Here is a 13,780-nt window from a genome sequence, read left to right on the forward strand (position 1 = left end):
TTGGTTAGTTGGCTGGTTGGCTGGCTGGTTGGTTTTCTTCACGGAGTAAAAGGTAGTAGAGAGGCCTGGTAAGCGGAGGTGAGGAGGGCTGAGTTTAAAGAGGGGGTGAGGGTGGGGCGGGTGCACAGCGAGGGCTGGGGGTGTGGGGAGGGGGTCCTGGAGGCCAAGAGCTCTGCCCCGCGGAGGGCTCCCCAGGGCAGGGCGGCCACATGGGGCGCGCAGGCCTCCCCAGGCTCCGGGGTGAGGGGGCTCCTGCCGGCGGGGTTCTGCCCAAGGGTCCCCGGGCCCCACGTGGACAAGACAACAACCATTGGGAGTCGGCTGCCCTTCCTCCTGGCCCCCGGGCCCTGCCCCGCAGGTCCTGGCCGCGCTCAGGGACAGGCCTGGGCGGTCCTGATCGCAAAGGTGGGAGCCCCAGGCGCGTCTGTCACATCCCTGTCCCTGTTTCTGCGCCTGCGAGCGGGGTGCCTGGGCCTGGCTCTCAGCGTGGGGTTCCCCCAATGTCCTGCCAGCAGCAGCACCCCCTAACTTCTCAGAGAAGCACCTTCTCTGCCTCCCCAAACCCTCCCCCCCCCCCCCCCCGCACTGAATCGGAATCTGCAATGGGCCCAGCGATCTGTCTGCCCGGTCCCAGCTGATGGCTGCGCTGCAGCGGAGAGCGCTGGGAAAGCTGGGCAAGCAGATGAAATGAAATGAAATAACGGTGCAAAGAGGTGACGGACAGCAGGTGTCCAATCCACAGCGGCTGCGTCATTGTTACTCCAGAGCAGAGCGGTCCTTAGGTAGTTGCCAGAAATGGGAAGTTAAGCACTTCTTGTCTTTCCTTTTCTTCTAAGCAGGTTTTTATTTTCTTACTTAAAAACAATAAAATAAATATATGCCCCAAAGCCTCTCCAACAAAAGACAGGTATGCAACATTAGCTTCTCACAGATAGACACATTTCGTTTGGACGTATTAGTATCTTTTGACTTCGTTAGAAAAGCAGAACATGATTAATGTTAAAGGTTTTACAATTTTAATTGTTTTAATTCAAATTTCAATTTTCTTATGCTGTGATTAGATTCAAATTGAAAAATATAATAGATCTACCATCTGACCCAGCAATTCCTCTTCTGGGCATTTATCTGAAGATAATGAAAACACTACCTTAAAAAGATATACTGCCCTAGCTGGTTTGGCTTGGTGGATAGGGCATCGGCCTGTGGACTGAGGGTTCTGGGTTTGATTCTGGTTGGGGGAACATGCCCGGGTTGCGGGCTTGATCCCCAGGAGGGGGTGGTGCAGGAGGCAGCCGGTCAATGATTCTCTCTCATCATTGATGTTTCTCTCTCTACCTCTCCCTTCCTCTCTGAAATCAATAATATATATATATATATATATATATATATATATATATATATATATGAAAGATATACTTACTGCAGCATTATTTACTGTAGACAAGATATGCAAACAACCTGTGTCCAACAACAAATGAATGGCTAAAGAATGTGTGATATATATGGGATATTGTTTAGCAATAAATAAGAATGTAATCTTGCCACTATGACAACCTAGACGGACCTTGAGGGTATTATGCTAAGTGAGAAAAGTCACACAGAGAAATAAAAATACGATTTCACTTATGTGTAGAATATAAACAAACAAATACATAAAACAGAAACAGATTCCTAGGTACAGAGAACAAATGGATGGTTGTCAGAGGAGGGGGCTGGGAGAACAGGTGGGAAAGGTGAGGGGGAATAAGAGGTACAACTTCCAGTTATAAAATAAGTCACATGGATATAATGTACAGCACAGGGACTATAGTCAATAGGATCATCATAACTTTGTTTTTTTAAATATATTTTTATTGATTCCAGAGGAAGGGAGAGGGAGAGAGAGATAGAAACATCCATGATGAGAGAGAATCACTGATCAGCTGCCTCCTGCACGCTCCCTACTGGGGACTGAGCCCACAACCCGGGCATGACCAGAATCGAACTGAGATCTCCTGGTTCATAGGTCGATGCTCAGCCACTGAGCCACACCGGCCAGCAGTATCATAATAACTTTGTACAGTGACAGGTTACTAGGCATATCATGGTGAGCACTTCCTATGGTATATCAACGTAGAATCACTATTCTGTGGGCCTGAAACTAATATAATATTGTATGTTAACTATACTTCAACTTTTAGAAATGTTGTTTAAAAGATTGAAAATGTAATGGTTAACCATGAAACTGTTACCAGGTGGGCCTGGGGCCGGAGTGGGCCGCTTCATGCCAGCAGGTGGTGCGTGGGTTCCTGTTCGTGTAGGAAGGATTTCACAGGTCCAGGTGATTTCGAGGGCACAGACGCACGTCTGAGGGAGAGAGGCATGGTCATGGGCGTCCCTGTCTGGAGGCTTTTTCTTTCTTTAGCGGGTGGGACTCCTAGGGGAACCGCAGGGCAGGGTCTTAACAGATATCCATTAGCTGTCCAGGTGTGTCCCTCACTATGCTGATGCCTCAAAGTGAGCGTACAGAGGGGTCAGGGTTATTTTCCGGTTAGTTTTCTTTTCAGTGACTGTCAGCCAAGAGGGACCAGGACCGAGGCCCGTCTGCCCCAGGACAGTCTGGAATGTGTCGACCACTGACTCTCAGTGTCCTTGGGTAGGGGAGATAAAACCTTAGGATTCATTCGCTGGCTGTAAATAGCTGAAATTGTTTGGCCTTGTTTAATAATTTTTCACCGTTTCCTTTATTGCACTTGCCAAGGGATTGTCCTCACTTCTTCTTGTCCTACCTCAAAACAGTTAACCCCATAAGGATGAAAGGAACAGATGTCTTTCCGGAGCAATCCAGCTTTATTTTATTGCTTGTGGTTTTTTTCCCCCTTTTGATTTATTACAGAAAACTTCCCAAAAGGACACGCTAGGATTCATTAGATATGTTACGATTGCCCAAGAAAGGATTGCAGAGATTTGATCAAGTCCAGGATGAGGAAACCTACCTGGAGAACTTAGCGGTCCAGAGAAACGCTTCTGCTTTTTTTGAGAAATATGATCGGAGCGAAGTGCAGGAGCTGCTGACCACCGCGCTGGTGAGCTGGCTGTCGGGCAAGGAGGACGTCCACCTCCAGATGGACTCCCCGGGCGGGATCATGAGCCAGATGAACAACGTGGGCTTCAACACGACCATCCTGCTCATGCCCGTGGACCCCACGGCCCTCCTCGACTACAGAGAAGTCCACCAGATCATCCGCGAGCTGGCCGTGGGCATTTACTGCCTGAACCAGATCCCGGGCATCAGCTTAGAGGCCAATTATGACCAGAGTTCTTCCTGCCAGTTACCGCCGGCCTATTTTGATACCAGAATTGGGCAGATTCTGATCAACGTCGACTACATGCTGAAAGCCCTGTGGCACGGGATCTACATGCCCAAGGAAAAGCGGGCCCGGTTCTCCGAACTGTGGCGGACCATCCTGGACATCGACCCGGAGGGCAAGCCGCAGACAAGCAAAGACATCTTCGCCGAGTTCAGCTCAGCGGGTAAGAGAATTGAACGCGTTTTATAAATGACATGAGAATCGAGGTTAAGCGTAAATAATGTGCGTGAGCCACCGAAGCTTTGGTGTTTTAGTGGCATTTGGTTTCATGGGTATTTATTCTTGATTTGCCGAATGTATAAATTCCTCCCTTCCAATGGCCATAATTCTCTAAATGCCTGTGCATAAACGACAGATGCCACTAAACCCCGGGGCATCCCCTTTAGCATGTTCAGTGTTTTTACTGAGTCTTTTAAATAAAAGAATGGGGAGTGGAAGGGGGAATGTGTGGCACTGTGTCCAGTGGCTTTCGTTAGTCAGATGTACATTGTGGTTCTAAGCTGCTTTTTCAAGCCTAGATTAAGGGTAACATTATAAATGGCAATATTCTATCTTTATTTTATCTTTTAATTACAGTTTACATTCAGTATTATTTTGTGTTAGTTTAAGGCAGTGGTCGGCAAACTCATTAGTCAACAGAGCCAAATATCAAAGTACAACGATTGACATTTCTTTTGAGAGACAAATTTTTTAAACTTAAACTTCTTTTTTTTAAAAATATATTTTATTAATTTTTTACAGAGAGGAAGGGAGAGGGAGAGAGAGTCAGAAACATTGGTGAGAGAGAAACATCCATCAGCTGCCTCCTGCATGCCCCCTACTGGGGATGTGCCCGAAACCAAGACACACGCCCTTGACTGGAATCGAACCTGGGACCCTTCAGTCTGCAGGCCAACGCTCTATCCACTGAGCCACACCGGTGAAGGCTAAACTTAAACTTCTTCTAACGCCACTTCTTCAAAATAGACTCGCCCAGGCCATGGTATTTTGTGGAAGAGCCACACTCAAGGGGCCAAAGAGCCGCATGTGGCTCGCGAGCCGCAGTTTGCCGACCAGGGGTTTAAGGTATACAGCATAGTGGTTAGACAATCATGTACTTTACAAAGTGTTCCCCCCAATATTTCCAGTGCCCACCTGGCACCATACACTATTGTTTCCATGGTATTGTGTTTCTTTTCCTTTAGAGAGAATGGAAATCGCCCAGCCAGCATGGCTCAGTGGTTGAGCATTGACCTATGAACCAGGAGGTCACCTATGAACCAGGAGATTCAATTCCCAGTCAGGGCAACTGGGTTGTAGGCTTGATCCCCAGTATGGGGCATGCAGGAGGCAACTGATCAATGATTCTCTGTCATCATTGATGTTTCTATTTCTCTCCCCTCTTCCTTCCTTTCTCTGAAATCAATAAAATATATATATTTTTAAAATAAATAAACAAGGAGAATGGAAATCTGTTGTTTTTAATTCTACACCTCTCCATCTCTCTTTACCCTGCTTAGTTACCCATCGCCTGCCTGCTTTTCACTGTCACAGTTTTGATTGGCATTTCATGACCCCGCCCCTGTCATGTCAGGACTTTGGTCATGAAGCCCTGTGTCTGACCTGCCACTCTCTAAACTGTTTCTCTTACCCTGTGAAGGCTTGATCGACATTACAAATGACCCCGACTTTAACGGGATCTATGACGAGGACATGAATGAAGACCCAACATACAATCCCAATTCCCCGGAGGAAACGGCGGTGTTTATGAAATACGCCGAGAACATCCTGCTGAAGTTGACCTTCAGCACCCTGCAGGTGCAGCAGTGCGAGAACGTGTTTGTGTTCGACACGGCCTTCTGGCTCACCAACGCCATCAAGTGCACCCAGGACTGCCTGGACATCTGCACCTACCAGCGGCTCCAGCAGCGGCTGTACCTCCAGCAGAAGGTGATTCAGAAACACTTTGAGAAGAAAAGGGAGATCAGAAGAGGGATCGGGTACCTGAAGCTAATATGCTTCCTGACCCCGTTTCTCCTGAGTCTGAAGAAGAAGATGAAAGTCCCCTATCTGAGCAGCCTGCTGCCGCCCTTCTCCGGTGAGCTGCACGTAAAGTCACACGTTAAACAGAGATACATGATAACTTCCTGTTTCCATTGAACTGTGTTTTAGTGTGTGAGTCCAGGCATGTAACCTAGCTGTGGCCTGTTAGAAAGAATAAAAGATATATCGTCTCCAAAGTAATTACCAAAGTAATTAAAGATACGTGGTCTTTGTACACAGTACTTGGTGTATATGCACACCAATTATAAGACTTAAAGCAAGTTCTGAGAAATTGGGAAATACGCCACGTTTATGATGGGGCCACACTGAGGATATATCCTATCTCTCCCAAATCGATCTAGAAAGCCAGTGCACGTCCACTCAAAATCCCTGTCACGCCCTGGCTGGTTTGGCGCAGGGGATAGAGCGTCAGCCTGCAGACCGAAGGGTCCCGGGTTCCGTTCCCGTCAAGGGCATGTACCTTGGTTTCAGGCTCCTGGTCCTGGTCGGGCGTGTGGGAGGCAACCAATTGATGTGTCTCTCTCACATCGATGTTCCTCTCTGTCTCTCCCTTTTCCTTCCACTCTCTAAAAATCAATGGAAAAAATATCCTCAGATGAGGATTAAAAACAAAAAAATTCTCTATCATGTTTTTCACGAAAGTTTAGAAATTGATTCTGAATTAATATGGCATACTGAAGGATCATGGATGTCTGACATTTCAGAAAAAAGAGATGGAAACATATTTTATTTTTTAAATATATTTTTATTGATTTCAGACAGGAAGGGAAAGGGAGAGAGAGAATCATCAGTCGGCTGCCTCCTGCACGCCCCACACTGGGGATCGAGCCCGCGACCCGGGCATGTGCCCTGACCAGGAATCGAACCCTGACCTCCTGGTTCATAGGTCGGAAAACACATTTTGAAACGTTACTAAATGGCTCTGTAATTAGCACAGAGACCGATGGAGGAGACTGGAGAGCCGAAATAGGAGCACGCTTCCATGGAATCCGACAGGAAGGACGTGCAAGCTGTTCTCCCCACCCCAGTGAAAACACAATTTCGCCCGTGGGCTTTCTATTCAGATGGAAACGTTTCAGTAGAAACTTGCAAATCACTCAGTGAACATGTGTGTCACGCGCCTTCGGATGGTGAAGAGGATCGTCTCGGTGAACTGTGTGAAATGGGTTCATGCCGGCGCTGCCCGGGGCCGGGGTGAGGGGCGGTGCGGGTGAGGAGCTGAGAGGCCAGGCCCAGAGGGCGCGGCTCTGTCTGCGATGCCCTCTCACTCCGGTGAGGAACAGCACAGGCGCTCAGAGGGGATGCTCACGGCTCACTCCCGGTGCTGAGAGCAGGCTGCTATCCCATGTTTGCGGTTTTCTGTGCGCCCTTCTACATTTCCCAAGTGACATGATGTCCTTTCTGTGGATGAAACCACAGTCTGCTAACAGGGGAAGATACTGAACAAACCTAATCCGTACTGCGACTTTAGAAAATTATTTTTTAAAATAAATGTTTTATGTGCGGTTTTATTACTTTCCAGAGAAGTGGGCTGGTTATTTTTGTCATGTAAGAGATATCCACTTATTTCTAGTTCTGGTAAGTTTTTGTTTATTTAACCAAAGATTCTCTAAGGCACCAAGTTTCAAATCTTTGCTGATGATTGGAGGTGAGATTTTAGTGTTGAGCTCACACATAGAAATCAATAAGTAGAATAGTGTTTTGACTGTCCTTTGGGAATGTCTGTACAATGAAACTACAGAAAATGCCCCAAAACGTATGACATAAATAGATTTTAATGTTTGAAATATACACCAAGAGCATAAATAATTGCACAGAATCTCGTTGCCAAGTTTTTCACTTTGTGTGGATTTTTCACTTTGTTTACATAACTGAGAATCTAGATTTCCAAAGGATGATTGTTTACCTGCCCCTTTTCGCTTTTTAATCAGTTTGTTTTCCTTTTTGAGATGACAAGGTCAAGACCGAGCGAGAATTGCCTCCGTTTATTTACGGACCAGACTTTAAATGCCAGAACTTCCAGTTCACAAAGCATCAGTACTTCCACGTTCACGGCGGGATTGAGTTTGATATCACCACGCCTGCCATCGAGGACGCGCTGGAAGTTTTCCAGGTGCGAACGCTGGTTATTCCTGAGATGGTTTGGCTCTCTCGTCCCGTTCTCCGCTCAGAAAGTCTCTGCTGGAGCCGGCACCCGGCAGCTCTCGAAATGATCCTCTTCCCCTCGCACTCCTTTTCCCAGGCCGTGTGGGACACGTATGAATTAAGCGCAAACTGCGCCTAAGGTACCGTGTTGCATGTCAGAGATGAAATGGGCAGGAAGCTGAGTACAGCTCTCATCCGCACAGACGGTCAGGCCTCTCACGGGCAGTATTGGCCTCAGGACACTTAACCAAACAGTGGAGTCTGAGTCCTGGCCACTCACTGCGTGTCCTTCTACTTCCCCCCGAGATCCGTGTGGGAGCAGAGGCCTCCAGGGCGGCAGTCGCCAACCTCCCGGACCTCACGGACCACCAGTGGCCCACGGACCACCGGGTGGCGACCGCGCTGCTCTAGAGTTTGGGGAAAATAATTCTTCATCTGGAATGTAGTATAAATACTATACATTTCTCTTTTTTAAAAATATATTTTATTGATTTTTTTTTACAGAGAGGAAGGGAGAGGGATAGAGAGCTAGAAACATCGATGAGAGAGAAACATCAATCAGCTGCCTCCTGCACACTCCCTACTGGGGATGTGCCCGCAACCAAGTTTCATGCCCTTGACCGGAATCGAACCTGGGACCCTTCAGTCCACAGGCCGATGCTCTATCCACTGAGCCAAATGGGTTAGGGCAAGGTTTATACATTTCTATTGTCATTTCCTGTGTCTTTTCTTTTACATTTTTTTCCTCATTCCCAAAGTAGGGACCTGGTACATATAGTTATTATGAGGGTCTGAGGGGATAGCTTTTTAAAATTGTCATTTGCATGTATAAAATTTCATCTAAAAGATATCACAGTCGTTTAGATTTGTTTAAAGACATTTTTTACTAACCTAACTCATATTGTAGGACAATCTGGAAAAAATACAGGATTGTGCCGCTAGCACGTTTGCGGAAGATTCCGGGTACAAAGAATATTACTCCATACCAGTCATGGAATTTAACGGAAAGAGGTAAGGACCCGGCAGGTCCTCGCAGCAGCCACAGCTGTTGGAAGTTAGCGGGAAGCAGGCCCGGGCCAGAGTTCCAGGGCTGGCTGACAGCCTTACGCTGGAGGTCTCAGCTCAACAACACCCCCTGCATGACAAGCGGACTCAGCAAAGTCTTTTTTTAAAAATATATTTTATTGATGTTTTTACAGAGAGGAAGGGAAAGGGATAGAGAGTTAGAAACATCGATGAGAGAGAAACATCCATCAGCTGCCTCCTGCACGCCTACCACTGGGGATGTGCCCGCAACCAAGGTACACGCCCCTGACCGGAATCGAACCTGGGACCCTTCAGCCTGCAGGCCGACGCTCTATCCGCTGAGCCACACCGGCCAGGGCCCAGCGAAGCACTGAGTGTGGTGTTTCTCACGCTCTGCGGGGCACCGTGTACAGCCCTCAGAGGCGGCCCCTCCGTGAACGCCGTCTGGCCCGCACAGCTCCTTACGTCCTCGAGTGCATCAGCACTGATGGGAAGGCCTTCGGAGCGGGGCTCAGGCCCCCCGCCCCCCGATTCCAGTGCGGGAGGCGGCCCCTAGTGAGGGGTGGCCCTCCCCGGCCGGGCCCTGGAGGAAGGGGCGGGCGGAGGCAGCCTGCAGTGACAGCCCTGTGCCGGTTCCCTGTGGGGGGGACGGTGCCCAGGAAGGAGGCCCCTCAGACGTGTGGACTGGCCCTCGGACGTGCCTGCATCCATGCGAGGCCGCTGCGTGCAGACGTCCGGGCTGGCGGACAGGTCAGGAGGTCAGGGAAGGGGCGGTCACCCTGACGCGTTCAGAGCGGAGGGCTTCCCTAAGACCTGCCGTTCACTGGCCCGTGGGGCCCGGGCACCCCCCCCCCCCCCCAGCTCCTGGGCAAGGAATTCCCCGCGTGTAGTCGGTCCTCGACTCAGCTCCCTGAACATGTGTGCAATGAGCGGACTTCTCTACACCCGCAGGGGGACTGGTGGCCACTGAGCAGCAAGTGAGGGGCCATGGGAGCCACCGTCAGGGCCGCCGTGTCGACAGCCGTGACCAGAGGCATCTGACAGAGCCCAGGTGGCAGGAGAGGCTCCCACGGCGGAGGGAGAGCGGCCCCGAGGCGCCCCCCGCGGGGTGGGGTGGCAGCCGGGAGCAAGGCCACCTCTCCCTTCACCGAGGCAGTGGTCGGCAAACTCATTAGTCAACAGAGCCAAATACCAACAGGACAGCGATTAACATTTCTTTTGAGAGCCACATTTTTTAATCTTAAACTTCTTCTAACGCCACTTCTTCAAAATAGACTCGCCCAGGCCGTGGTATTTTGTGGAAGAGCCACACTCAAGGGGCCAAAGAGCCGCATGTGGCTCACGAGCCGCGGTTTGCCGACCTCAGCACCAAGGGAAGGAGCCAGCAGTGACTCTCCTCCAGGCTGAGAGGGCCCGGGCTGTGGTCTGCTCCGTCTCAGGACCTGAGGGTGGGGTTTCCCTGTCCCTGCTGCAGGGAGTACACCGCCGTTCCAGGGCACACACAAGGCGGGTTCTTTTTTAAAATATATTTTTACTGGTTTCAGAGAGGAAGGGAGAGGGAGAGAGAGAAACACCCATGATGAGAGAGAGTCATGGATCAGCTGCCTCCTGCATGCCTCCTACTGGGGATCGAGCCCGCAACCCGGACATGTCTAACCTTGACCTCCTGGCTCATAGGTAGACGCTCAACCACTGAGCCACGCCGGCCGGGCTCAAGGCAGACTCTTGAGAAAGCACATGGAGGCATACTTAGATTAAAAGAGTTAATACACACATTGGTAAAAGGAAGGTAAGCACACGGTTAAAAGGTAAACCAGCATTCCTTCAAGCCAGAGTTCGAGCTTCCAGCGAACTCAGCAATGCCCCCAGTCCCTGGCCCGGAGCACAGAGTCCATCAGAAATGCCAATATGGAGAAGATGCTCCTTATAGGAAGACTTGATTACTAGCCATCGATAACCATGTTATTGAAGTACTTATCAAGTACACCTTAAACTACAGTTTTGTCTTTAATGGTTATGAAATGTAAAGGTTTACCAGCGTATAAAAAAGTAGCAAATCAAAGTCAGGAAAACTTACCTTTCTAACATTTTTTTTTAATAGCTACTATGTGATCTGTTTTGAACTGGAAACTTTCTATCAGCAACTGTACAAGACACAGTGGTGGGGAGCCATCAACGAAATCGTGAACAACCTGCGGCCCAAGAGGCTTCCGCTGACAGATACCCAGTTACACGAACAATTTAAGAAGAAATTTGGTTTCAAGAAAGCTATGAAGTGCAAGGTATGTCAGTAATGACCACATAACTTTGTGTACGAAGTTATATATCACAGTCAAGTGTCTCTCAAATGTTTAATCTCAGGGTCAAATCAGAGGTTAAGTAACGTTTCCCGTATGAAATGAGAATCCCACGTGTTACCACCTGAAAAGCTCTGGGTTGTACTTTTCTGGCATGATTACCACGCAACCTGTTCATGAACTGGATTGTGATTACTATTAGTAACTAGAGGCCCAGCGCGCAAAATCGCGCAAGACTCAGACCTGCCACGCCTCGAGACGCATCAATGCACCTCCTGGTGACCGGTGGTTTAGTCATTATGGCGTTACGGCCACTGGCCTTTTACAATATAGATGGCTCATACTTATTAAGTGCTAATTTTGTATGCCAGGCACTATTATAAATCCTTTCAACAAACTCTTTCAAGGTGCCAGTAGTCTGGTCATCACTCCTATTTTACAAATGAGAAATTTGGGGTGCAGCCAGCTAAGGAGTTTCACATCGCTCACACCTGGTGGAGCCTGCTCCCCCTGGGAATGAAACCCAAGGCGCAAGCCCAGCGTCCCGACCCGGATCTCTGCACCTGCTTCAGCAGGGCTCGATGCATGGCGTCTCAGCTGGTGTCTCAGGTGGTGAGCTCACCGCTTCCAAAGAATACACGGGCATTTACCAAGCATTTCTTTGTTTTACTGCCTATACATTAAAAATATTTAATAGCCTGTTAGTTTAACTTTAAAATATTAAGTAGTTGGAATGTCTCAAAGAAAAGTGTGACAGTCTGGCTGGTGTGCCTCCATGGTAGAGCGTTAACCTATGAACCAGGAGGTCAGGGTTTGATTCTTGGTCAGGGGACATGCCCAGGTTGTGGCCTCAACCCCCAGGGTGGGGCGTGCAGGAGGCAGCCCATCAGTGATTCTCTCTCATCATGGATGTTTCTATCTCTCTCTCCCTCTCCTTTCCTCTCTGAAATCAATAAAAAAATATTTTTTTAAAAGTGTGACATTTTTACCTCTTCATTTTAAGACCTAGAGAAACTATTTTCTTTTCATTCTTTTTTTTTTTTTTTTTAGTATTCATCATGTTTATTGTTCTAAGGTTTCTATAGCTGTAGATTTTGAGTTTTGAGACTTCGACATTAGAATGATATGCTTAAATCAGAGAAGGAACCCAATGATCTCCCTTTGCTTTTAAAGTATTTCAGAAAGATATTTGTCCACCGCATTTTGCTTGTCTCTAAAGAAGAAGGACCTGCAACTTCTCCCTAAAAAAAGGGGAGACAGGGGTGTAGGTGGAGTTGCCAAAAATAAGGTTTGGAGTTCTTGCTGTTTCTGTAGGAGCTCTAACAGCGTTAGTCACTGTCCATGAGACACTCTCCCCAGGGGTCCTGGGGGCGAGGCCCCCGACGCCGAGCACAGGGCGGTGAGGACGATGGCACCGCTCGCTGCCCGGCGCTCCTCACCCTGACTGCGGCCTTGTGGACGATTGTAGAGCATCCCATTCGGCATGAAGTCCGCGGTGGAGAAAGGCCTGTCCGCCGTGTTCCACACCTTCAGCCGCAAGACCTCCAGCTCCACCATCAACGTGTCGGACGAGGCGGGCTACGCCATCTTCCACCACGCCGCCCTGCACAACCGCGTGCCCATCATCTGCCAGCTGTGCAAGGCCAACTTCAACGTCAACCAGAGGCGCTTCATCATGTTCAGCCAAGGTGCCACCACGCTCTAACCTTACCCACGGGCTGAGCTGGCTTTCTCTCCTTACCCTTACTCAGCTCTAAGAATGCGTGTCGGGCCCGCCGCGTGGCGCAGGGGTTGACATCGACCTAGGAACCAGGAGGTCACGGTTCGATTCCCGGTCAGGGCACATGCCTGGGTAGCAAGCTCCATCCCCAGTGTGGGGCATGCAGGAGGCAGCCCATCCATGGTTCTCTCTCATCATGGATGTTTCATCTCTCCCTTCCTCTCTCTCTTCCTCTCACTCTCAAAATCAATAACATATTAAAAAGAGAGAGAGAGAGTGCATGTGGCTTTTAGAGCAAGACTACCATGTGGTATTGGTGCCCCGAGTGGAGTTGAGGGTTCTGTCCCGTTTCGCTCAGAGGGGCTCCCTAGGGATCACATGTTGCTCTTACCTGTTGTGATGGGTCTACCCTGTCTCCCTCACTTGAATGTCAGCTCCATAAATGGGCGACAGTTTGGGTCACTTGTTGGCCATGGTGCCCAGGGCCCAGCAGGAAGCCTGGCATGGTGGGTGCCCGGGAAATCCTTGCTGAGGGAATGCCTAGGTGTCGGCGGGCAGGGCGGCGTTTGAGCATTGCTGGCAGACAGACAGCGACTCTCTGCCGGGGTCAGAGGTCAGGGAGGGCCATGGAGACCCGAGCAGAGCATCCAGTGCCTGTGCCAGGCTCTCCGCCCGGGCGGTGTCTCCTCAGCTTACCTTACGTTTACAACAAGCCTGTCGCTAGAGCGATACCTTTAGGGGTAGCGACCCCGTGGAGGCCACCCCTGGGTGAACTTCGGAGAGTGACTTTCCCGGTTATTTGCGACACCTCCTTGTTGGCATGTTCTTTGGAATATATTTAACCCAGGTGGGAAGGACGGAGTGGGCCCTGCAGGGCGGCCCCGGGCCGCTGAGGGGGGGGGGGGGAGCACTGGAGTGGCTGGTGCCTTGTTGCTGCCGAGGTTCTCATTTCAGCCAGGCTCTCGGCCAGCTGTGTTCCCCCTGCACTCGCCACACAGGACGTCCTGCTTTAGCCTGCTGACTACCATCAAGTTCTGTGCTCTATCACTCTAATTGAAATGCTTTGTTGGTACGATGCCTCTATCACTCAATTAAAATATTCAATCTTCATTTGAAAAAAGAGCACAAATTCAGTCACATTTAAATGCAACGGGTCGTTATTCATAGATGTGTCATATTTTAAGTCCTTTTGGAGTGAA

General features: G+C 49.4%; 1 protein-coding gene across 1 annotated transcript in view; it reads left to right on the top strand.

Moving 5' to 3' along the window:
• Nucleotides 1–13,780, top strand: part of ANKAR (ankyrin and armadillo repeat containing) — a 43,487-nt gene that overhangs the window by 4,435 nt on the left and 25,272 nt on the right. Inside the window, exons 2-7 of the mRNA XM_079781973.1 lie at nucleotides 2,876–3,513; nucleotides 4,990–5,427; nucleotides 7,343–7,506; nucleotides 8,446–8,549; nucleotides 10,666–10,846; nucleotides 12,330–12,549. Of these exons, the coding sequence (XP_079638099.1) occupies nucleotides 2,913–3,513; nucleotides 4,990–5,427; nucleotides 7,343–7,506; nucleotides 8,446–8,549; nucleotides 10,666–10,846; nucleotides 12,330–12,549 (1,708 nt within the window). The 5' untranslated portion in view covers nucleotides 2,876–2,912. The remainder of the gene's footprint in view (nucleotides 1–2,875; nucleotides 3,514–4,989; nucleotides 5,428–7,342; nucleotides 7,507–8,445; nucleotides 8,550–10,665; nucleotides 10,847–12,329; nucleotides 12,550–13,780) is intronic.

Source organism: Cnephaeus nilssonii (assembly GCF_951640355.1).
Source record: "Cnephaeus nilssonii genome assembly, chromosome: 10".
Lineage (NCBI taxonomy): Eukaryota > Metazoa > Chordata > Mammalia > Chiroptera > Vespertilionidae > Cnephaeus > Cnephaeus nilssonii.